Here is a 24,566-nt window from a genome sequence, read left to right on the forward strand (position 1 = left end):
CAAGTTTGTTTCCTCTCCCCCTCAATTTGTTAACATGGACCCTGAAGTCTACAAACACTGAAATCAACAAATATCCACACACATCATTCTCAACTGTTTAAGTTTAGTTCCGGCTTCAGCCAAAGGGCATTTCAAAGCCTAAAGTCTTAAATTCAGAGGTGAACTTTGTGAGTTTGGGGTTACTGAAACAGTTCCAGCCTGAGCCATCATCGGCTGTGTTTGGCTAAAGGGTTCATTAGTGCAACTCAATTGTACACATCGGAATAGATCCAAAGAGTGAGACCACAGTTTCCATCACAGCTGGTGTCACAGGGACTCACAGAAAGGTTTAATTATAACTCTTTTGTGTGTTTATAGAAATGTGTCTTGCTTGTGCCCTGGCTAGGTGAGGGGAAAGTTTCGTTTAAGCTTGAGCTAGGTGTGCAGCTACTGTGTCCTGTACTTGTCTGTATGACGTGTATGCTTTCTAAATACGGATCATTCCTTCCCACAGGAGATGGGTGTCATATGTTTGCAACAGACTGCCAAGTAGAGGCAGGGTGAAGAGTTTAACGGTCCCAGAATGAGTCAAGGCGCCTTTGAATTCACCCTGAACTGATATGATACACAATAAAAAAAAACAAATGATGTTTCTAGCCTTTTTGTATCATAACTACTGTATATCCACATATTTGTGTTTAGGAGGAAAGTAAACACACTAATAGCAAACAAGGAGAAAAAGTTGAAGTACACACAGTATAAATAGATCACATTAATGGATTAACTGTTGAAATCTCTAGCTTCTGCCATGCCAAGAGTTATTATGAATGACCAAACCACTTTAAATAAAGAAACAAAGCCTGAACATCAATAATTCCAGGATATCCTTCATGTATCTGAGAGGAAAATCATAACACATTTCCTCAAAGGCGGTCGCATCTATTGAAGGAGTATGAGGAGGATGTACTTGAGCCGCAGTTGTTGGAGAATGTCCAACAAAAAAAGGCTGACTGATATTAAAGTCAAAAATTCTTACAGGTGCATGTTAGAAAACTAAACAAGTATTTGCATATATACTCTAAAAATGTGCTAATACATGAGCAGCATGAGTCCACTTCTATTTCAAGAAGACATTATCGTATAAACAGCAAAGACATCCAACACCTTTAATATTATTTTTATTTAATTTGAAAGTTATTTCTAGACATTTTTAAGTCTAAACGGTAAAAGTCAAGGGACACTTACTAGCTTTTTCGAGAGGTTTCAACTACATGTCACAGTCTTTATCAGCAGATGGAATTTGCAGAAGTTTATGAGATTTAGTGGAAAGTTTTGGAAAGAAAATAGAAAATGGATCTTTTGGGGCCAAACTTTATTAAACAAAATCATCAAATCGTGAAATGTTTAAAAAGGTAAAACTCCAAATACAATGTGTGTGGGAACAAGTATTAGCCTTCCTTACGCAATGTGATGTATTTCAAACGTTTAACCCAAATTTTTGAAATCAACTCTCTACTCTGTAAAATAAATTGTTTGATTGTCTTGAGAAACTTGCTTACTCGTGCTGTGGCAATATCTTGCATCAAACAAACATGATGCAACATCTTAATGTGTGAGCTTTAGAGGTGCTACTAGCTATTTTGTGTTTACAGTCATTATGCTAAACTAAGCTAAGTGGCCTCTGGCTGTAGTCTCATAATTAACAGACAAATACAGACTGGTATTGCTTCATCAACAAAGCAAACTCACAGCCTGGAGGCCAATAAACATACTTCACAAAAGATCAAACCATCTTCAGGTTTTTTTCCAACTCCAAATCCTTCCAACACAATCTATAAAAATTGATAAATTATGGCAGCAGAAAGTTCACATTTTTCAAGGATATACAGTAAAACATTGTAATATAAGCTGAACAAGTAGATCTCATTTTAACTTTTTTCTGTTCTGCAGTTATGTTCACATAATTGCAAGCTTCAGGGTCACGCTGAATGTTCAACAGGCCATATTAAACTCATCTTGTACATTTACTGTTTGCAACTTCTTTTTTTTTTTATTAAGAGAAATTACCAATTGAAGAAAAATGCAAACGAGTCCTGACACTGACCAAAGAAGAAGAGTCACTGCCAGGGGAATGCACTGAATTCATGCCAAACCGCTACAGCTGGAAAACATTTCTGCACAATCCAGCAAGTAGATGCTTAGAAACTAGGTTGAAACATAAGAAACAAGATGTCGATTCTCTCACGTCACCTTATCTTGTCTGACATTGACGAGGGCTTATCTTTTAAAAAAGAAAAACATGCTTTTGGACCTTGTGGGACATAACCCTGCCACGAGACACCTTCCTCACTTGAAAACATTAACTTAATATGACCTTGTGGTGGAGCAGACCCCCACCTGAGAATTTTTGATGTACGTGTGTGTGTGTGTGTGTTTCATGATCCCCCAGGGGCTGACTGTTACAGAAAGAGTTCAAGGTCCAGGAACAAAGACATCAAGAGGCGTTTTTTTTTTAACCTTTACAAATATAAACATGCTTTAATGAAATTAACAGTTGACATGCAGGAAGAGGTGTGTGTGTGTGTGTGCTGTGAGTAGACCCTGGAGGTAAAAAACACAAACACACACATGTATGTACACTGAAAAGCACAATAAGCGGTAGAGAACTTCAGGATATCACCATAGCTTGAGCTTCCCGTCACGCTTATGTGTGCGGCATTACACTTCCTGTTTGTGTCTTTACTATTTCCTATTTGTGTGTGTGTGTGTGTGGCTTTTTCTTCATTCAATATTTCAAGGATTTCATGTCTGAGCCCCCCAGAGTCAGCTTTACTGTCCTCACGTCTGCTTAACTAAAGAAACTGGATAGCTGTAAACAATATGTGGATCTCAGGAGGGATAGCTGCTTGCTGCTATATAGCTTACACCTCTCTGGTTACGTATGATCATGTGTAGACTCCTTCTTCTGTGAGAGAGCTAACGGTTATTTCAGGGCAAGTGTCTCCTAATTTGTTTTACATCACTTTTGGACTATTTTCCCTTTTTTAAAAGTTGACTTGATGTATTTTTAATTATACTTAAATGAATGAACGTTTCTATAATGAGATGATTGATGGAGCATGTATTAAAAGATGCACAACTAGAAGTCCATCTGTTGCCAACCACTTCCTCTTGTTTCTGTCTGATAGCTGCACTGTGTGTGTAACTACAGATGTGGGGTTGGTTGGTTGTGTGGCTATCTCAGCTGTGTCTGTGAGATTTGTGTTTCTTGTGTTTCTTCTTCTTTTTGTCCTCACTGTCGTGAGTGTGGTCGCGGCGCCTCTTCTTGGATTTGCACTCGTCGCTGCTGCTGCTGCTGTCGCTCGCCGAATCCTTTTTCTCCCTCTTCCTCTTTTTCTTCATTTTCTTCTCCTGGGGGATAAACACATGGCAAGAAAAAAACATGTCAATGAAGAGTTGATTGTTTTGTGTGTGTGTGCGTGTGTGTGTCTCAAAAAGAGGAACTTGAACAATGATGCTGGAAAAAAAGGCGTTAAAGAAACAAACACATTATTTTTCATTACACCGGCACTTAACCATAATATATTCTTACTAATGGCTCATTTGACAGCTCTCATTAAGCTCCCCTGTATCTCTCTGTGTAAAGCAACCACACATATACTGTCATTCTGATAGGATATGTGTGGGTTGTGCATCAGATGACTCACAGTCACAGAGAGCAAGACACACCAACTAAAAAAGGAAGTGACGACTTCTTGGGACATTAACTGTCAAACATTCACCTTCTTTTTCTTTTTCTTTTTCTCTGAGTCTAGCTGTTGTGCGACTGATGGTGCCTGCTGTTGCCGTGGCTCTTCATTGTCTTCTTCTGGCAGAAGAGCGTACTGCAAGCCCGGAGCAGAGAAACAGTCCTTTGTAAAGTGACCTGAAAAGAATCATGATTTATTCAAACGACTGCATATATTTAAAGTGATTTCAAACATCCTGGTACAGACAAACACGTTTTGCCTTTCTTGTATTTTTTGTTTTAATAATTAACAGCTTTATCGCTCATTTTGTTGTCGTACCCCTGCAGCCGCACTTTGCGCATGTTGTGTTGAGTACAGCGTCCAGTGTGATCCTGTTGCCTGTGTGATCCCTAAAATTCCTTCGTCGCCTCGCATCCTGCCTACAAACACACACAGGTGATAAGAACACACACGTACATGCACAAACACACATTCACATTAATACGGTAAGCACTTACTCTGCATTAACGTTGTTGGGGTCCAAGTCCCGCCCTGTTCCCTGATTGACAGCTTTCATTGAGAAGGACAGCTTTATCTTTTCTCCTTGAATCTGACAGGCAGAGGTCAAAGATTCAGTCATCCATACTGAGTGTTACATATATACTTTGTGTGTGTGTGTGTGTGTGTGTGTGTGGGTGGGTGTGTGTGTGTATGTGTGTGTGTTGGTACCTCTCTCCCAATGACTTTAATCCACACCTGTTCCCCCACGTCGACAATCTCTGAGGCATTCTCAACCCGTGAGGCTGACATCTCACTCACATGTACCAGGCCTGTAAGTGTCAGGAAGGGGAATTAAGATATTAAGCTATAGACTACACAAAAAAATAAAGACATTAACAGCAAAAGATTTAGACAAATACATTTTTTAAGTCCTGATGATGAAATTAATACCCTGATTCTGTCAAAACTGTAAGAAGGCAACATTCTGCTTTCTGACTCATGCAAAATGTTGCTGCCAGAATATCAGCTAAATGGAAGAAATTTGTTCACAACTCCCAATTCAAGAGATTTAGCTCTCAAAATTAATTTCCTGATAAAATCCATCTTTAATCAAAAACTAGTTCCGTCATATAGCAATATTAAAAAAACACAAGAATGCCATCTGCTTCTCAGCATTTCAGGTGTTGGATTTATCCCGTTAAACTTGGCTCAGTTTGCCCTCCAGTGGTTAAAATGAGTATTGTGTTCTATGTCAGTCTCTCCTTCATTTTATAAACTAAGCCCAACCTCAAACCTTTCCTACTCTCTCCTTCTCTACATGCACAATATCTTAGATTTTTGACACAGTATCATGGAAAAAAACCTCAAACCAGGTGCAAAATTAAGCTTAACAGTGATTATGTTTAGAAAACACATGTTTACATATTAAACAGCTTTAGCTTGCATTGTAATATTTATCCTCTCAGATCATCTGCTCAATGTTGCCTAATCCCCTCAAATTGCAGGATGTTATTACGGTCTCTTAAACAACCGGAGGAAGAATTTCTGTGTTCAAATCCAAACTCAAGACCTGCCTGTTCGTTCTCTCATACAACTGAGTCATCAAGCACTATATTTCATCATCATCATGGCTGCCAGCTGTTTCCTGCTTCTCTTGCACACAGTCTGAATTGCTTTCGGCTCTGGTCAATAATTGGCAGTGGATGCGGTTGCCGACTTAACATCTCTCTGCCTCTGTGTGTTCCTCTGGCTTATAGTTTTGTTTTATCATTACCCATGAAACATTAGATTTTACTGTTTTGTGCCAACACCTATTACACATCCTCCTATTTTTGTCTCAGTAACGTTTTCTTGGGTTATGCTCCTACTACTTACCAATCTGTCTTGTGTTCTTTTGTGCTTCCTATTACTCAGTTCTCTTTTGTGACCATTTCCTTCTGATTAGATACATTTAAGTCAATTCTTTCAATATACAGAAAACTTCACTTCACTTCCCACTCACCTTCCTTCTTGTATCCTGGAAGGCGGACAAAAGCTCCATAGGTCTGCACAGAGACCACCTCTCCCTTGCATATAAGTAACAGTGGCGGCAGACCGTCCAGTCCAGCAGGCTCGTGTGGTGGACCATCACTGTCAGACATTGTCTCAATGACCACCGGTATCTTTAGGTGAATCTAGATGGTTGCTGATGAAACATATTTCATTATTAATAGTCCTGTATGTTCAATATAAAAGAATCCACTTTTATACTACCTTATAATAACAGGCATATAAGAAACTTATTTAATTTATTTTTTACATTTTACATTGTGCAAATCTACTAGAGAACCAGTCAAAAGTCTGGACTGTTTTGTGCCTTTTGACTGTTACAGTATATATTTGTGCTTTTATTTTGAGAATAAAAACTTAATTCCTTCCAATTTAATTCAAATGATAAGTTGTACTTGCTTCTTAAGTCTTCATAACTCTGTAAGTCACTGATAATATTTGTAAATTGTTTAAGAAAAAAATGTGTCCTACTTAAAAGGGTTTTGAGGGTCATTTTAACTTGAAAATATATTTTAGTACTATTGATAGTTGTCACATCCAAAAAAGAAAAAAGTGATTTAAAAATTGGGTATCAATATATATTCATGTATCTATATGTATCTATCTATTTATGGTGCAGATTGTTCAGATATCAACATTGATTACACAGAATTCTGACATCCATGAACAACCATGGACCTTTCAACCGCAGCAGTATGCATCTGACCATCCCATTTACTTTTGTTTATGTTTGAGTTAGTTTATTTGGTTATTGTGTATAATTTAGCCTTTAATTGCATTTGTGTCTTTAACCTTTTTTAACCTCATTGTTGGCTGCTGTAACTTTTTAATTTCCCTTTGGGATCTACTTTACATTCATAGTGAAACGGTGTTACAGTATTAATAACATTAGACACACAACACTAATAATAATAATAATTATAATGATGAAGATAGAAAGAATAAAAAGAAAAAGAGTTAAGCTGAACCACTTTTATATTTTGTAATTTTATTATAAATTATAAATACTTTGTGTTATGTTTCTGCTGTATTTATTTGAATTCGTTTAAGTATATATAAAAAATAACTAAATACATCAAAACTTTAACTTTAGAGTGACCTCAACAACATGAACAGATATTTCATTTATAATTTTCATACTTTTTGAAATTTCAGAAACATCTGATTTAATTACTCCTCTCTTCTGCAGTGGTATTCTTTCACTTGAGGCGCACATTAGTTTGAGATTAAGACCATAAAATTAAAAACAGACTTACTTTGAATTGTAGCATCGAGGCTAATATTAGCTTCATTAAAGCATTGTGCGTCACTTTACAGACAAGGTTCAAACGCCAAAAACACATAAACGGGATAATTGATCCGCATATTAAATCTAAACTAGAGTGTATGAAGGACAGACATTGCACGGGGTAACAAAAAGTCATAAGGAAATATAAAATAAACATGTTATTACCTTTCGTATTAGCAGGACTAGCGTAGCTTTTACATCCGGTTCACCTCAGTTTAACAACAACAACCCGAGTAACCAATCACAGCAGCCGGCATAAACCTTGACCAATCAGACTCCCCATAGCAGCCGCTGTAAACCTCAACCAATCACAGTCCTCATAACTGGCGGAAGTAGTTCCTCTGTGTTCTCCCTCTCTTAACGACGTTCCACCGTGAAAGACGTCCGTTCATTTCTATGTTTTACTTTTGTAAATTAAACCAGTAATATTCATCGCTTTGGCTGCTGGTTTTCGAAAAAGTCAGAATGATTGAACCCAAAAAGAGGCCGGCGGACATGGCTGTGGTTCCAGCTGCCGTGAAGCGGCCGCGGACGGACCTGGTGGCGGCGGCTCAGTCCCAGCAGCTCGTGGCCTCGGTACGTAGACTCAGCTGCTGAAAATAGCAGTGCAGTGTTTTAGTGTTAAAAACAGATACATGTTTAGTTTAGGGCTCTAAAGTACATACAAGTGGGCCGGAAAGTACTTTTAAGTGTATACACTGGTGCATCAGAGCTAAACGGATAAGCAGGAAATGAAAGTAACATTACAATGACTCAAAATTAGTTTGCAAACATACAAAGATTGTGTCATTGCGTTTGCTTTCTACAAATGCAACATAGAAGAATAAAAACAAAATAAAAGTAACGTAATGATAACCAATTTCCGCCAATGTGATGAAAACAAAAGATCCAGTAACTCCAAATAATGAGATACTATCTCAAAATAATGACTTAATGACTCAAAAAAATTAGATGCTAATAAGTCATGACGATGGTCGTTATTTTGAGATAGTATCTCATTATTTTGAGTTAAGTCATTATTTATACTCATTATAATGACTTTCACTTTTTTTTATCACATTGGCGGACATGGGCTTCCATATATTAATCAAAAAGTAATGTTTAAAGTTAAATGTGAAGTTAAAATGTTTTTTTACAGAATGGGCTTATAATAATTTTGAATAATAACTGAAATGTTGACTGTATAAAGGAAATGTACAAATTAAATCTGAAATATATGAAAAGGGCAAGAGAAACAATGAAATAAATATATTAAAATTGTATAACAGTAGAGGTTGAATGTAATGCACAGTGTAAAGTCACGTTTGATGAAATATATGAAAGTGACCAGTGCAGGGATTCAATGAGAGATGTTAGATTTAAAGTCCAGTTTGATAACACCACAGTTCAAGTGCTTAGTAGGGCAACAGCATCTGGAAAGGAGTTCCTCTGTCTGTTGGTGGAGTTTTTTTTATGGATCTCAGTCTTTATCCTGAGGGAAGAAGGGCAATTTGGGCTTAAGTATAGTGCGCAAGGACGCATCCACATGTGGACTGGAGGAGCTGGGAATTTTAACCACCGATCTTCCGATTGGTGGACGACCAGTCTACCTAGATAAATAGATAGAACCTGTGTGAGTGAGAATGGGATGGATCGGAGATGATTTTGCTTGCACACTGCCTGGCTCTGGAGAAGTGCAGCTGATCAATGAGGGGGAAATTTCACTTGATGATCTTCTCAGCTGGGTAAATGATGTGCTGCAGCCTCTGAACATCCTGTTTGTGATTGGGGATGTGAGGATAGACTTTACGTGGCAGTGTAAAACTGGATGCTGGAGCTTCATCAGCTGCCTCAGGAAGAGCATCCTCTGTTGGGCCTTCTCGGTTATATAGCTGATGTTGATAGCAATGCTCAGTGAGGATGGAATAATATTTACAACATAATGATTTGATATCGTGGTAGGTTTCTGGTGGGACTTTTGTACTTTTATTTACCACATTATTTACTGAGTCAGGTTTCTTCCATAATTATTTCTGAATGAAAATGTTTGTCATGGATACAAATAAAAGATACTGTGAAACACTACAGATTTTGAAAAAAGATCACTTATATATACCCAGATGGCAATATATCTGGTACACCTAACTTAAACATATTGCAGTTTAATACATAAAGCCTGAAATAAATCATATCTCCATGAAGGTGATAATGTTCAGGTTGTGTTGACACAAGCAGCATTGATTCAACCTTATTTTCATTTTGGGGGGAGAAGATTGCATTAGTTTAGCTGGGTGCACTACACTTACTACTGAGTGTACATTGCTCTTTATGAGTTATGAAAGTGTATCATTATAATTGGCTGGTGGGTTTTGGTCCTTCACTATTAATGTCATCTTCCAACTCAGATTTCTTCCACAATGATTTTACAGTTCCTGAAAATGCAAAAAGCCCCGTTAGACTTTTTATTTCCATGCTGTCCACTGTAATTAACATCAACTGAACAACTTACTTCTCCTAAGGCGATACTGCAAAACTCTACTGAGATTTAAAATAGACCAGCTGATAGTGGATTCCTTTTGAGCTATAATAATTAAGAGTTACAGATAAATATTTGTTTTTTTAACATTACCACACAATATTAACAAATATTTTTGATAAGCGTCCCTTAAATCAGGTGATAAAAGATGAAAATATGAACTAAGCTGAATATGTCACAGTTGGTGAATAAACTTGTCAGAGCGCCATCATGGGCAAACTGTTTCTAAATAACCTCATAAAATATTTTTGGCATTTCTGTACCACAGTTTCTTGTTACTTACTGGTTTATATATATGCAGGTATCAGTATAAAATTGATCAAACTAATATTGGGCTGTCAGGCGCTAATAATAAACAGCAGTCTTTGTTATTCGTGTAAACCTGTTTTGTACTGTACACATCACCCAGCCCTGGTATCAGTTTTAACGCACTATATTTGACCTTTGATGATGTCACGTCTCTCCCTTTAGGGTCCTGCACGGAGCTCCAGCCTGCAGGCTCCCATCATGCTGATGTCTGGCCATGATGGGGAGGTGTACTGCTGCAAGTTTCACCCCAACGGAGCCACTCTGGCCTCATCAGGATTTGACAGGCTCATATGTAAGTAATTAACACTTATGATTAAATTACATCAGACAAACCCACAGGCCTCACATCTTTGTGAAAACATATTAATACTCCAAGTTACAGTCCATGACATGTTGTACGCTGTGTTTCTTTGCTGCAGTGATGTGGAATGTGTATGGAGATTGTGAAAATTATGCAACTCTGAAGGGTCACAGTGGAGCAGTGATGGAGCTGCACTACAACACAGACGGCAGGTATGAACAAAACACTGTTAAATTTCATTCTGCTGGACAAAACTTCAGTATGAATAATAAGCTTTATTCACCAAAATCAAGACTGATAAACACACAGGATGTGAGAGATGAAAACAGACACATTTTTTGGATAACAAAATCTGTTATCAGAGAGCCTTGGTAGTCTAGTGGTTACTGCGCATGCCACATAATGGCAGCGTCCCTGGTTCAATTCTGGCAAAAGGACCTTTGCTGCAGGTCATGCTCTTCTTTCTCTGACTGTTTCCTATTGGACTCTATGCCATGTACTTTCAAATACAATCTGATATCATTTAGTTTGTACTGAATATGAACGGACATTTTCCTGATTTTCTTTGTTATCAAATCTCTTCCATCCAACTGTTATCTGCTAATGTTTAAGAATGAATCATGAAGTCCCCCTCCCCCACACACATGTAAAAAGGACTTGCTAACTGTTTCTTGCTGTGTGTTTCAGTACCCTGTTCTCAGCAAGCACAGACAAGACTGTAGGTGTGTGGGACAGTGAAACAGGTGAGAGGATCAAGCGTCTGAAGGGTCACACCTCCTTCGTCAACACCTGCTACCCGGCCCGCCGAGGGCCCCAGCTGGTCTGCACCGGCAGTGATGACGGGACAGTGAAGGTGAGCTTTTCAGCTGCCAATTGGCATCATTTTATTCATTTTTAGGAGACTTGACCTCCTATTAGGAGACTTGACCTCCTATTGCTCTGTAGGCACAAGTAAGAATGATGTTTTGGGAAGTAAGTGGTTTTTTGATACCAATATGTGTCTTACCCATCACTCTCTGTAGTTTAATTGTTGTGGTGAAAGCTATATTGGTCTGATAATGGTTTTGTGTATGTGTTTGTCACTGTGGTAGCTGTGGGACGTCCGCAAGAAAGGGGCAATCCACACTTTCCAAAATACCTATCAGGTGCTGGCCGTCACCTTCAACGACACCAGTGATCAGATTCTCTCTGGAGGCATCGACAACGACATCAAGGTACCAGTCGGGCTCCAGCATACACAGAAAACCCTGGAAATGATGCTCTAAAGAATTATGTGCATTCAAAATGACTATAAAAATGTTATCATCAAGTAATTAAAGCTAGTTTTTAAAACTGCAAAACATGCATTCTTTAAATGCTGAATATGGGCAGTTTAACTAAAATCAGACATCAACAGTAAATTGTGAATAGTCATTTCTTTTAAGAAAACACTTGATAAAACTTACTTAATTATTATAGCCACATTACTGACGATTGCTTATCGATTGCTTATATTTTGTAAACACACCGACAGTCATTCCTACAATATTGTCACAATATCGATACCAAGGTATTTGGTCAAAAACATCATATTTGATTTGGACCATATTGCCCTAACTCATGGCCGACCTGTGGTTTAGGTTTGAAAACATCAGCAGTATTTGTACCCAGCTGGTGAGTTCAGCTGAAATGAGTAGTTAATGTAGGACATTTAATAAAATTAAAGACATATTAGATAATAACTAACTGTACAACAGTGCTGGCGGTGTGACTGATAGCAAGGGTGGTTTATGTTCAATGCTTTGATAGCAACAGAAACGACATTACTTCACATTATTCGACTTTTATGGCTCCGCTCAAACTTCTGATGAAGGGAATGAGTTCAGTCCTGTAGGATAGTGTCACTATAAAGCCGCAGACTAATATCTGTAGGTGTTGAGAAACAGTGCATTTTTCATTCAGGCATGAGTAAAATAAGGTGCTTGAATACAGTATTATTTTCATTGTCAGCATGCTGTGAACCATCCTCCCTCAGGTGCTGCAAAACACTTACACATAAAACAAAAAATTCATTTCTTCCTGTTCTCTTGCATTTTTTAAAATAATGATGTTCAAGGATCATACTTGTGTTTGATGTGCCTGGTTAAAAACTCTGCTGCAAGCTCCTCTTCGATTGCTTAGCTGACAGTCGTTGTCAAGTTGTATTGTGGTCATGCTCTGTAAGAACATCACTTTACTCTTTTTATCCCCATTGCTCAAAACAAAATGACATATTCCTGGCCCTTTGGATATAGATACAGACCCAAGAATGACATACCAGCATACTCTTATCTCTGTATGTTATCCTTTTGTAAGACACTGTTGCTGTGTATGTTGTGCAGGTGTGGGACCTGAGGCAGAATAAGCTGATCTACAGTATGCATGGGCACAGTGACTCAGTTACTGGACTCAGCCTGAGCTCTGAGGGATCTTATCTTCTTTCCAACTCCATGGACAACACAGGTAGAGAGTGTGTGTGTGTGTGTGTGTGTGTGTGTGTGTGTGTGTGTGTGTGTGTGTGTGTGTGTGTGTGTGTGTGTGTGTGTGTGTGTGTGTGTGTGTGTGTGTGTGTGTGTGTGTGTGTGTGTGTGTGTGTGTGTGTGTGTGTGTGAGAAAAATCAGTTTTTTAGATGATAACAGTTGATTTTATGAGTTATGTTCGACTTTTGTTTGTGTCTCTTTGTTAGTGCGTATTTGGGATGTTCGACCATTTGCACCCAAGGAGAGATGTGTGAAGATTTTCCAAGGCAACGTTCACAACTTTGAAAAGGTAACATTAATAACTCTCTGACCATCTTTGTGGTCAGGAACACATGCAGTAGACCTGCACAGTACTGATACCACTTCCTACTGTTGAGAAGACCGAGAGCAGAGATTGCATATATATGAGAAAATACTGCAAAGAGAGTTCAAACAAAATGTATTCCTAAAGGTATCAAAACATGTCACTGACATGCAGCAAGTAGCACTAGGTGAAAAATCTGTGATACACTCCACAGCTTTGTACAAAAGTGACTAACAGCTGCAGTCCTGCTGGCGTTGTTTACGCATGTTGTTGACCGCGGTTATGTGACATGTTCTTTCATCCTCTCTCGCCTTTCCACACTTTTCTAACGACATAGCTCGCATATAGAAATGGTTGTGTCATGTTGCTAACGCAGCGTCAAACATGTGCTCCTGTCTTTCAGAATTTGCTGAGGTGCTCCTGGTCTACTGACGGCAGTAAGATAGCTGCAGGCTCGGCTGACAGGTGAGAAGAATCTGTTGCAGGGAAATTCTTCAGTGACTGTAGAGAGCTGAGGTCCTGATGTTCCCTCTGGGCCAGTCTGTAATTCAATGCAATGCCCTACCGAACAAATCTAGTATTAGTCTTTCTGAAAAAGTGAAACTTGATCTGAGGTTTACTATCCATGTTCATTGGTATGTGTAGAAGTAACGTATTAGAGGAAGACACCTCAGGGATTTTGACAAAGTTAAACAATTAATTTGATCGTAGGAGAATAAGTATTTTCATCATCAATTCAATGATTTATCGCTTTATTTATAAAATGTCCAAAAATACACATTATAATTTCTTGGAGCCCATGGAGACATCCTCAAATGTCTGATTAACAGTCAAAAATCTAAAGATATTCATTTTATCATCATGTATGACACAAAAAAATCATCAAATCATCACATGTAGGAGGCTGCAACCAGCATTTTTACATAATAAAATACTAAAACGATTATTCAGTTACCAAAATAGTTACCGATTCATTTTCTGTTTCATTTATTGGATATACAAAAAACTACTGCTCCCATGAACAGTGTGGCACCGTGCATACTTTTGTCATCGTAACTTTGTTTCTTCCATATCTACCAACACCTACTATTAAAGGAGCAGTGTGTAGAATTTACTGCCATCTAGTGGAAGGGACTTGGCAGAAATGTTATATAATATGTAGTAATATATTTTAATTTGTGTAAAATAGAAGATTAGATTTTTATTAACTTGCATTATTACAAATGTTTATGTGATTAGGGTGATTTAGAATAAAGTTTTCCGATTTTACTTAGGCTCTCTATGAAACATTTTCTGTCTGTAAACCACAAACAGCTTACAGCCACCAACCACAAACTACTGCTCCCATATACAGTGTGGCAGCTTTCATAATTGTGTCATTGTAACTTTGTTTTTTCCATATCTATCATAACAGCTTAATTCACAACAAAAAAAATGGACAATAAATACAATAATCATCCTGTTTGACATGTCTCAGATTTGCATCAGGAGCCACACTAACCATTTATGTTTGGCTGTCTTTTTAGGTTTGTGTATATTTGGGACACAACATCCCGTAGGATCCTGTACAAGCTGCCAGGCCACGCCGGTTCTGTTAATGAAGTGGCCTTTCACCCAGAGGAGCCAATAGGTGAGCGGCACTACTGCTTTAGTCTCAGATTACGAGCTGTTATACATGTTAGAAGAATAGAACAGAGATATTTGAAGACTCAAGGAACAGGTTAGCTTTTTAAGATGTAAAGAACACAAGGAAAAGCTAACGTGAGAGGAGAGTGATGGGTATGTAGGGAACAGGGTTTTCATATCCAGAACTCTTACTTTTGGCTTTATTTAACATTATTGTAACTTTATTATTTGATCTTGTTAGTTCCCCTTAAGTTTACTCACAAAACGTGACTAAGAATCAGAGTTTAATCATGTTTTTTTGTTTGTCTCCTTGAACAGTGCTGTCCGGCGGCAGTGATAAACGGCTCTACATGGGTGAAATTCAGTAGGATGTGTGTATACTCTTGGATGTGTGCGTGTGCGTGAGTATGTTGTGTGTCCTGCAAACGAGGGTCCAGCCCTTGGAAGTGGGTGGTGTTTGAGACCAGGTTAAGAGTCTCTTTTAATTTCATGTGCTTCAGCTTGTCACAGAACAACCTCAGGACGTGTGTTTGAAAACCTACAAAGTGATTTGTTTTTTTTTATGCTGATTTGTTTCTTTTTATTAAACTTTAGTATTCTGTAAAAAGTGTCTCAGATCTTTTTTGTCATTTTGATGCTTTTCGGTCTCCACATGTAACCTGTTTTTGGTTTTATCCTCCAAACCTGAGTAAAAACCGTGTGGCCTGTTGGTTTTATACCATCCATCCTCTACTACTTCAAAATGAAAATATGAATCCTTCTACTCCACTACTTCTTTTTGATGGTGCTAGTTTTGACAAACACTTGTATGTGTGCAACAGAAATCAATCAGACAATATGTTTAAGATTGTGAGAACAGATCTTTAAGCAGCGTCCTTCTTTGCCTCACATTTTCTGATAACAAATCGCATAAAAAGCAAAATCCACTTCTAGGCTGTCTTCTTTTGAATGAATCTGACAGCACCCCCTCTGGTCAGAGATACAGGCTTAAGTCAAGTCAAGTTCAATTTATTTGTATATCACAAATTTGCCTGGGGGCTTTACAATCTATACAGCAATATAACATCCTATATATCTCCTTACAACCCTAGTTCAGATCACAAAATAAACTTTTAAAGGGGAAAAATTGGAGAAACCTCAGGAAGAGCAACAGAGGAAGGATTCCTATTCTATTTGCAATAAATGCTGAAATTGACTGCACTTATGCTGTATAGCAGCTTTCTAGTCGTCCGACCACTCTAAGCGCTTTATGCTGCATGCCAACATTCACCCATTCACATACTGATGGCAGGGGAAACACTCACTCACACACCGCCACAGCCTTTGGGAGCAATTTAGGTTTCAGTATCTCACCCAAGGACACTTTAACATCAGGACCGGAGGAGCCGGGGATTGAACTGCCAATCTTCAGATTAGTGGGCAACTCGGTCTACCTCCTGAGCCACTATGGCCCCCTAAGTAAAGACACTTCGAATATACTTATTCTAAATATATATACTTCTATTCAAATATAAATCTTAATTCCCCAAACTAACGATTTATCCTTGCTGCAGTTTTTAAATAAACCTTTTTCACTTTACCCACTATGGTGTATAATTAACATACTTTTAGTTTACTTGTTGTTGGATTTTAAAATTGCTTTGCTGCAAAATGATTCCCTTATGTGTGACAAAAAATGAACTGAAATGAAGATTCAACTCTGAAAGGGGCCTGAAGAGTGTCTGCAATAACTGATACTTTTAACAGCTTGTATTTTCTTTTAAAATGAATGAAGGCTTTTAATAGCGTGTTTTCCTCCTTCCTCCGTAAAACAGTTATTTCCAGGCAGAGCTGAGATTGTTCAACCTCTGGATTAGTCTATCTATAGTAATATATGAATCAGGTCAGTTTAATTAGGACTATATTGAGTTACTATGTGACTGTAGCTGTACTAAGATTTTTTTCCCCGACTGATTTTGGGTCACTATCTAATCTATTACAATCAGATATTTCTTGAGTTAATGCAGTAGCAAGATACTGCATAAAATATTGCAGCTCTTTACTAACAGCACAGTTCTGGTAACACACTTTTTATTTGGGACACAAGGAGAAAAGAAAAATCGCTGGCAGAGATTGTAGTAAACTGGATATTAAATGGTTTGTTTTCCATTGATTGTCACTGGGCTGCGATAAACAACAAGGCGTGCATTATCTTCCTTTCCAAGTAGTTTATCTTTATTGCTCACTTTATTGCTGATGGTGAGTAGATGGGATTAAACAGGGCTGTTAATTGTGTTTCACCCCCTCCTCTTTTCCCCTCCTCCCTACTCTGGATAACCGCAGGCAGAGAAGAGAGCAAGCACCGCGGGCCATAGCTGCTCTCTTCTCGGCCTCTCTCTCTCTCCCGGAGGTGCGGAGCGAGCAGACTTTATTATTTTCGCCTGTCTGAGCCTCCTCCTCCTCCTCGAGTCCCCCAGTTTCTTTTGTGCTCCTTTTCTCGGGGCGCGCGCACGCAAAGCAATCACGCACGCGGGTTTGCAGAATCCATGCAGCTCCTCCTCGCGGGGGTCGCGGTGACTGAGAGCCCCCACCCCCCTCCTCTCTCTCTGTCTCTCTCTCTGTCTCTCACTCCCTCTCCCTCTCTCTCTCCCCCCCGGCTCCTCCTGCGCACGCCCCGGCACCGATTGTTGACAAAAGACGCTGCGAGACGGAGCGAAGGAGCCCGTTCCCCGGTACCGGTGAGCAGATCTGCCCCTTAACTTGACTTCTTTCCTTGAACAGCTCGAAGAGAAGAGGATCGGGGCGACGGGAGGGGGGTTTGTGGTGGTGGTGGTGGTGGACGAGTATTCTTCCGCTCCTAGAAAACCGTGAGTCACAACGAGCTGCTTTGTGTCCATAGCGGATTGCAAGTAGCCCGACGTTAGCCGTAGTAACACTGCGGGGTCGGCCCCCTCCTCCCCGCCGCCCCCGTGTGATCCGCTATCATATGATGTTCATTTCTGTCTGTAGCCCCGGGCGGATTATGACAGCCTTCCGTCTCTCTTTGTGCCTTTGTGTGTCCCCTCTCCGGAAGGTGTGGCCGAGGTGAATCGGTTGTCGGTGGTGGTCGGACCGCAGCAGGCCGGTGTGAAGTGGACGCCCCCTCCTCCTCCTCCTCCACCTCCGCCTCCTCTTCCTCTTCCTCTCCTCTCTTCTTAAAAAAGAAAGACACCCGTTATTGGTATTTACCGACAAAACCAGAAGATGGGTCACCCAGTGTGAGTGGACGCGCCGGACCAGCGTTTCAGGAGGAGGCGGTGGCCTTGGGCAGGTCTATTCAGCCAGGAATGGTGTGAGCTGAGACAGCCAGGCAGTCTGGATCTGACCGGGGACCCGTCATTCGCCCGGAGCCTCCGCGGCTCCAAGCCGCGTCCTGAGCCCTCCAAGATGGGGAAGTGCGATGGAAGATGCACGCTGCTGGTGATATGTTCACTGCAGTTGGTGAGTGTGTGTGTTTGTGTGTTGCCTCTCTCTCATGAAGATATAATTACAAACCCGCACGTTGTAATCAGACATTTTTTGTCCAGCCTATCTGTACAGTCTCACCAAAAAGCTTTGAGCTGCAGCTGCTGGGGTGCCATGCCACATTACAGGCGAGGGTGTGTGTCTTTGAAGCAGGGGGGTATCAGGGTGGTCTGTAGAGAGATAGAGAGGGGGTGATAGGCCCATTCTGGAAAAAAACATGTGAATGTTAAGCACAGGAGGGACAATGCTCACCATCTGGTCTCCATTCTCAAGTTAAAGTTAGCTGCTCCTTGTGTCTACAAATAGCTTGAGACTGTTGCTCTGAAATGTAATAAGAGTGTAATATGAGACTGTATCAGTTATTCCTGTAGTGAGTATGATGCAGGCATGAGCAGCAGCAGCGTGAGGGCTGTTGTTTGCAGGGCTGATGAGTTGTTGTTGCAGGGGGATCCGGCCCATAGATTCTCATTAGTTTGGGGGAGCTTTTGGGGGTGTGCTCCTCTTTTACAATCACTGGACTGGCTGGTGCTCCAGGCAGTTACCATGGAAACAACTGCGGCAGACCTGTGTATGTGTGTCCCTGTCACTGTCTGTGTGTGTGTGTGTGTGTGTGTGTGTGTGTGTTTGTGAAACCTTGATTGCCTGTGTGTGTTGTTTTTGTATTTAGGTGTATATGTGTGTTTGTCCGTATTCTAATGTGTGTGTTTGCATGTGACCCCCCTCCCATAGGTGGCAGCCCTCCAGAGGCAGGTGTTTGATTTTCTGGGTTACCAGTGGGCTCCCATCCTGGCCAACTTCCTGCACATCATGGCCGTCATCCTGGGCATGTTTGGCACCGTGCAGTTCCGTTTCAGATACCTCATCTTTGTGAGTTAATCCATCATTCACTTCTACTGATGCTTGAAATGGATAGAGCACATATACAGTATATATGAGTGTAAGTCACTTTGAAATTAACACTGATTTGTGTGTGTTTGGCAGTATGCAGTATGGCTGGTCCTCTGGGTGGGCTGGAACTCCTTCATCATCTGTTTCTACCTGGAGGTTGGAAATCTGTCTCAGGTACGTTACTTGTGGTTGTGGAGACACCTTGAAAAACTTGGATATTTGCTCTAATACAAAACACTGTCTTCTTCAGTGCTTAGACTAGTATTTTATTAATCAGTTAATGATTTTGATAATTATTAGTTTTAGTCACTGGTTTCCAACTTTTATGGCGTATGACCCCTTAAATAAAGCAGTTTCTATTTGCAACTTCTCAGGTCAGTCTGCATATACAGTATCTACAGGGTGTTACCAATTTACTTAATGAGTGATTATTTCTTCTCCAATAGTTTTTTTTCGGCATAGACACCTTTATTCAGAAGTTGACAGACAGGAAACATGGGAGAGAGAGGGGGGTGTGACATGCAGCAAAGGACCTCCGGCCGGGATTCGAACCGGGGTCGGCTGCGTACGTGGCATGCGCTCTAACCACCAGTCCACCTGCGCGCCTCCTCCAATACTTTTAACTGAATAGTTTTTAGAGGCCTAAATATGTAGAAGTATCCAGTAAATTGTGAGGAAAAAAAGACTTGAGGAAAGTCTGAAAAATCAACTTAATTTCATGTAGCTGAATTTTTTATTTTTTTATTTTTTTTAATGCTGTGTAATCATTATAATCACGTTTTGCTGCGACCACTATGTCCTTTGGTGGGGTCCCTACCTTAAAGTTAGGAACCACTGCAACTGCACTGCATGTATAAAGCAATAATGTCTAACAGTCTCTGTTACCAGTGAGGATTTGCTGTAAATTAATGTCTCCTTGGGCTAATTTTGGGACATTTTGTGGACTAAACAATTAATTGATTAATTGAAAACATAATTCACAAAATAATGAATAATGAGAGTAATAAGTGGTTGCAGCCCGACTTTCTGAACATGTGTATGTATGTTTGTGTGTGTTCAGGACAAGGACTTGCTCATGACGTTCAACACGTCACTTCATCGCTCATGGTGGATGGAGCATGGTCCTGGTTGCCTGGTAACGCCAGTGCTAGACTCTCACATGGCCCCTGATGACCACCATGTCATCACTGTCTCCGGGTGTCTCCTTGACTACCAGTACATCGAGGTGTTGAGCTCAGCCATTCAGGTCCTATTGGCTGTAAGTATATTGAAAAGTTTGGCAGGTCCTAATAAACACACCCACACATTTAATCACACACTGTGTTCCTGTTTCATTCATTTGGCTTTAGTACACAACAAACACATAAACACATATTATAAAGCTATTATGAACCCTCATTCTTCTGCTATAAGTCAGCAGTGATTCAGTCGATGCAACAAAAGTCACCTTCTCACTTATCATTTCTTCTTTAACAGCTCTTTGGCTTTGTATATGCCTGCTACATGAGCAAAGTCTTCCAGGATGACGAGGACAGCTGTGAGTGTTTTTGTCTTCTCCTAAAGTCGTGTTTATTCTCTCTGAGCGTCTTGTTCAGCCGATTAGGTTTACTGATTAGGTGCTGTTAGTTCATTGTTTTCTCCGCCTGAATCACACTGAGCGATATCGTGGCAGAGGATTCCCTCTGAGTGAACTTAGCGCTCCATCTGTGGGGAGTATTACAGACGTCTGCTGAGTGTCCGGCTGTCTGCTGGCTAGTGCTTGTCTGTTAGCTCGGCTTTGCCATCTGTGTGTCAGAGTGATACTTCTCCTCATGTGCCTCTCGTGAGTGTTTAACTCTCACTCAGCAAAGGAGATTACTTCCTGTAGTGGAAATATGACATCATAAGCCTGATTTCCTGGAAAAGGAAAGACATGCTGTGCTTAATGAAGTCTGATCTGTATCTTTAAAGAATTGTGAGTGACCAACTTACATTCACCAAGCACTTTTTTAGAAACACCTGGGCAATCAAATGCGATCCAATACATCAGCTCTGTCATATCATTTTAATATAATAATGATATAATAATAATCCTAATTTAAAAAAAAAAAAGCGTTTATGTTTTCAGTTTTTGTTGATATTATCAGAAAGGTAATAATGCTATTTTATGTTTATTATTGAGGTCGTAGTGTGCAGTTGTAAAGTGTTCCATATATATTGCCCCCCTCATGTAATGGAGTGGACAAAGTATTAGGAACACTTTTTAAATGTAATGCACTCCAGTATACCATCACCACCTGCTACGATCTCAATGATCAACATAAAGTAGAATGATCAACTACCTGAAAATGTCAACAAAAACTGTAAATGTATAAGCTTCATAAAAGTAGAATTTGAGGTAGATTTGTTGTTTTGGATTCCATTAAATTGTACAGGTGTCGCTAATAAAGTGCTCGATGAGTGTACTCAATGTGAAATTTTACAGTAAAAATAATGAACTTACATTTAGCACTCCTGTTTTGCAGTGTCTTGATACTTCTGTGTATACGGTGATACCGATATATCAGCAATATTCTTACTAATTAATTAATGCTTGCAGCTGTTTATTTGGTTACATATAAAACATTTTTGGTCTAGTCTAACCTGTGGTCCACATTTATACTGATGCTGAAAACTGGGGATTATTAACTTTATCAGCTGACACCACATAAGTGCGTTCCTCTGAATCGATGGAGAAAGATAAGAACAATGTATCAGTGACATAGAGATAGTGGGACTGATGATGTATTTGTGCATCTATACAGATACTGATGTCACAATGGATTTATAGTGTTATAAAAAAGTTTGCTGAAAGCTTTCTGATACAATCTGATGCCTTAATAGATTTCCATGTCCAAACAGAATATGATCTTGAAAAACAACACTTGTTTAAAAAAAACTAATTTCAGAAAAAGTGGAATGACATCATCCTTTTCTTTCTCTCTCCTTTTGAAGTTGATTTCATTGGTGGCTTTGACTCTTACGGCTACCAGCCTCCTCAGAAGTCCTCTCATCTGCAACTGCAGCCTCTCTACACGTGAGTCACAAATATATCCTAACATGCTCCAGCTTTTTCTACTTTTTATTTTTCATCTTATTGTTGAACATTCATTTTTCAAGGGGCACTCCACATTTTTGTTGCACTGCCATAAAGCTGAGGGACTAAGAAGAGACACATTTAAAAAACAATGGTCAAGATCAAAGCAGCAGTAGCTGAGATAGCCCTACTTTAGTCTGTAGTATGAATCAAGCTTCAGAAACACTGTCCATATTTATCTCAATAGCATCTTTATTTAGACACCCTGCATCCTAAATGCCCTCTTTCACACCAAACACCTTCAAGCTTTCTGTTAAAATGTTAAGTCTCAAGATCAAGCTGATTTTTTTTTTAACTGTGGAAAGCTCTTCCAGACCTAAAGAAGGCACAACACAGCTGTTGTATTACTGCTCAGGATGAGTAAACTAAACATGTGTAAAACTGGTGGAGCGCCCCTTTCATGCAATTATAACAGAGTCCACCATGACTTATGTCTGACTATGTGATTCTGCTGCTCTTGTACCCTTTCTGCATCCCAGGGCTGGTTAACTGTTGGTAGCGCGCCCTTCAGGCCAAACCCTGACAGTGTCACTGTGGATGGAACGCGGCAGTCGCCCTGATTACACTCACTTTGTGTGTCACAGTTTACCCGAGGAATGGACTTAACCCCACCCAGAGGGAGATCGAAACGTCTGTGTGTGTGCGCGCGCGCGTGTGTATGTGTGTGTGTGTCTGAGTATACAGCCCTGAATAGAATGTACAGAGCTCAGGGAAGAACCAGCATGCCAGGTGGTACGATACGATCAACGAGAAGGAGGAGACAGGGGAGGGACAGGAGATACAACATACAAGAGCTGGGGACACCTCTGTCGAATCACCGAAGACACACTTCACTAAACTGCCAGCTCTCAACACTCCCACAAGTGTGTATGTGTGTGCGTGTGTGTAATATGTATGTGTGACTGTGTAACTTCACAGGACTAGCTGGTGCTTTATGGTTGCACCCTGGACTCTTACCACTCAGTGCCCCTGTGAATTTTTTTTGGGGGTGCTTATATGTGTGCGTGCGTGTGTGAGCGCGTGTGTGGGGGTGGGAATGTGGGTGGGGTCACATAATAAAAAGAGGCACGGCTCGTACCTGTTGTCGTTTTAGAATGTGGTGATGTCAAACTAGAGCAGTCTTACGATTCCTGATCCTAAAGCCATCTTTCCCTCTTCCGTCGCAGTTAAACCCACTACTGACATTCAAGCTTTGTAACTTACAGCCCAGACCTGCTGAGGTAATAAAGCAGAGTCACTGGAGCACAAAGGAGGAACTGCTTTAAGGATTAAACTGGCAATATATTATATGTTTTGTCATTGTCAAAAAAAAAAAAATCCCATGAAAAACCAAAACTAAGAAAGCGTTCATCTGTAAACTTTCCGAACCCATTCGTTCCTGGAGGGGTGTCACAGATATATACTTCTTTTTCTAAAAAAAAAAAGGCTAAATAAATTCCCCAAACTTCCAGGCGCTGTAGATTTGTAGCAAATGGCACTTAAACTGTTTTTTTAAGCTGCTGATTTGGTGCGCTAGTGAGTTATTTACAGCAGCAGGATGATGTGGGATTGACTCAAATTAAACTACAATTCCTATGTTCACCATAATGAAGGACCACGTAGTACAACAGTGTGGCTCACAAATGTGTTTTTAATTGAGTTTGGATTGAATTATTGGTGTGTTTGGTCTTATAGGATTTATTTGTCAGTAAGACTAATGTAGGATATCAATTTCAGAATTGCTGTAAAAACAACAAATCAAATGTCAAATGCCAGGCTATCTTATTTCAACAGTCTTCAGTGTTTATTTAGGAAAATGAAGCGATCTTACACTTAATGCTGTTGATTAGGGATACAGATGGCTTTGGGATCAGGCATTAGTGTGTCTATGGGGGTGGGGGTAGGGTGGAGGGGAGGGGATGGGGGGCAGTGGGGATACTGTGCATGTAAATAACCAGCCAATGATTGTTTTGTTGGTTCCATTTAGAAAAATGGGGATTGCATTAGGGGATGGGTGGGGCTGGGGGAGAGGGGTAAAGCTTTTCTTCATACATGTTTCTCTGGTTCTCTCTCTTGGATATCCTGACGCTACCCTCTTATAACCCATCTGCAGCTAATTCTCCCGGTCACCTTTCTCACTAGTGAGAAGAAGCAGAGGGAAAGAGGGAGACAGGTATGAGGCAAATACCTTATTGGATGTGAGGTGAAGTTTGAAATAATAAAAATACACTTTCTACATTAAATATGACTTCTGTTCTCATCTGTGAATGTACATGTGACTCACCTAGAGTGGCCACAGGTTTAATAAATTGAGTGCTTTCACCCCTAGCTGTGGCTACACTATATTAAAATTGGGATTAGGGGGCACAGAATTACATTTTTGTCAGATTAGTTTGGAAGATTACACAAATATGCACCCTGGTGAGCTGATATTTTACACTGAGGTTATGATTCATCAAAATAATATGATGCATTTGATAGAAAGACGGTCTACGATTACAAA

The 24,566-nt window shown here is 40.0% G+C and overlaps 3 protein-coding genes across 5 annotated transcripts; 2 read left to right on the top strand and 1 right to left on the bottom strand.

Moving 5' to 3' along the window:
* Window positions 1–1,140: 1,140 nt before the first annotated feature.
* On the bottom strand, window positions 1,141–7,264 carry zcchc17 (zinc finger, CCHC domain containing 17). 2 transcript variants are annotated; one of them, XM_062436606.1, is made up of 7 exons: window positions 7,210–7,264; window positions 5,710–5,892; window positions 4,437–4,537; window positions 4,226–4,317; window positions 4,047–4,147; window positions 3,762–3,904; window positions 1,141–3,390 (listed from the first exon to the last, which is right to left on the bottom strand). In XM_062436606.1, exons 2-7 carry the CDS (start codon window positions 5,846–5,848, stop codon window positions 3,220–3,222), a joined length of 747 nt encoding a protein of 248 aa, XP_062292590.1. In that variant the 5' UTR covers window positions 5,849–5,892; window positions 7,210–7,264; the 3' UTR covers window positions 1,141–3,219. The 2 variants fall into 2 exon arrangements, with proteins under 2 accessions (XP_062292590.1, XP_062292589.1); XM_062436605.1 differs by lacking the exon at window positions 7,210–7,264 and adding an exon at window positions 7,013–7,149.
* Window positions 7,265–7,411: 147 nt separating this feature from the next.
* snrnp40 (small nuclear ribonucleoprotein 40 (U5)) lies at window positions 7,412–15,193 on the top strand. The gene is made up of 10 exons (XM_062435909.1): window positions 7,412–7,620; window positions 10,031–10,160; window positions 10,288–10,381; window positions 10,857–11,022; window positions 11,261–11,383; window positions 12,530–12,650; window positions 12,875–12,957; window positions 13,376–13,437; window positions 14,499–14,602; window positions 14,917–15,193. The coding sequence occupies exons 1-10, from the start codon at window positions 7,510–7,512 to the stop codon at window positions 14,964–14,966; spliced, it is 1,044 nt and encodes a 347-aa protein (XP_062291893.1). The 5' UTR covers window positions 7,412–7,509; the 3' UTR covers window positions 14,967–15,193.
* Window positions 15,194–17,215: 2,022 nt separating this feature from the next.
* On the top strand, window positions 17,216–23,952 carry nkain1 (sodium/potassium transporting ATPase interacting 1). 2 transcript variants are annotated; one of them, XM_062435725.1, is made up of 8 exons: window positions 17,216–17,315; window positions 17,651–18,057; window positions 18,811–18,948; window positions 19,063–19,143; window positions 20,030–20,227; window positions 20,446–20,506; window positions 21,943–22,024; window positions 22,564–23,952. In XM_062435725.1, exons 2-8 carry the CDS (start codon window positions 18,004–18,006, stop codon window positions 22,571–22,573), a joined length of 624 nt encoding a protein of 207 aa, XP_062291709.1. In that variant the 5' UTR covers window positions 17,216–17,315; window positions 17,651–18,003; the 3' UTR covers window positions 22,574–23,952. The 2 variants fall into 2 exon arrangements, with proteins under 2 accessions (XP_062291709.1, XP_062291710.1); XM_062435726.1 differs by having other exon boundaries at window positions 17,251–18,057.
* The last annotated feature ends 614 nt before the right edge of the window (window positions 23,953–24,566 follow it).

Source organism: Scomber scombrus, chromosome 16, assembly GCF_963691925.1.
Source record: "Scomber scombrus chromosome 16, fScoSco1.1, whole genome shotgun sequence".
Classification (NCBI taxonomy): Eukaryota; Metazoa; Chordata; class Actinopteri; order Scombriformes; family Scombridae; genus Scomber; species Scomber scombrus.

Coding starts and splice junctions, on each gene's coding strand:
- zcchc17 (XM_062436606.1), bottom strand. CDS start 5,848: ATGTCTGACAGTGATGGTCCACCACACGAGCCTGCTGGACTGGACGGT. Junction 4,318..4,436: donor TTAAAGTCATTGGGAGAGAG/GTACCAACACAC, acceptor TCTGCCTGTCAG/ATTCAAGGAGAAAAGATAAA. Junction 4,148..4,225: donor CCCAACAACGTTAATGCAGA/GTAAGTGCTTAC, acceptor GTGTGTTTGTAG/GCAGGATGCGAGGCGACGAA.
- snrnp40 (XM_062435909.1), top strand. CDS start 7,510: ATGATTGAACCCAAAAAGAGGCCGGCGGACATGGCTGTGGTTCCAGCT. Junction 12,651..12,874: donor CAACTCCATGGACAACACAG/GTAGAGAGTGTG, acceptor TCTCTTTGTTAG/TGCGTATTTGGGATGTTCGA. Junction 12,958..13,375: donor ACGTTCACAACTTTGAAAAG/GTAACATTAATA, acceptor CCTGTCTTTCAG/AATTTGCTGAGGTGCTCCTG.
- nkain1 (XM_062435725.1), top strand. CDS start 18,004: ATGGGGAAGTGCGATGGAAGATGCACGCTGCTGGTGATATGTTCACTG. Junction 18,058..18,810: donor TGATATGTTCACTGCAGTTG/GTGAGTGTGTGT, acceptor CCCCTCCCATAG/GTGGCAGCCCTCCAGAGGCA. Junction 20,228..20,445: donor CCATTCAGGTCCTATTGGCT/GTAAGTATATTG, acceptor CTTCTTTAACAG/CTCTTTGGCTTTGTATATGC.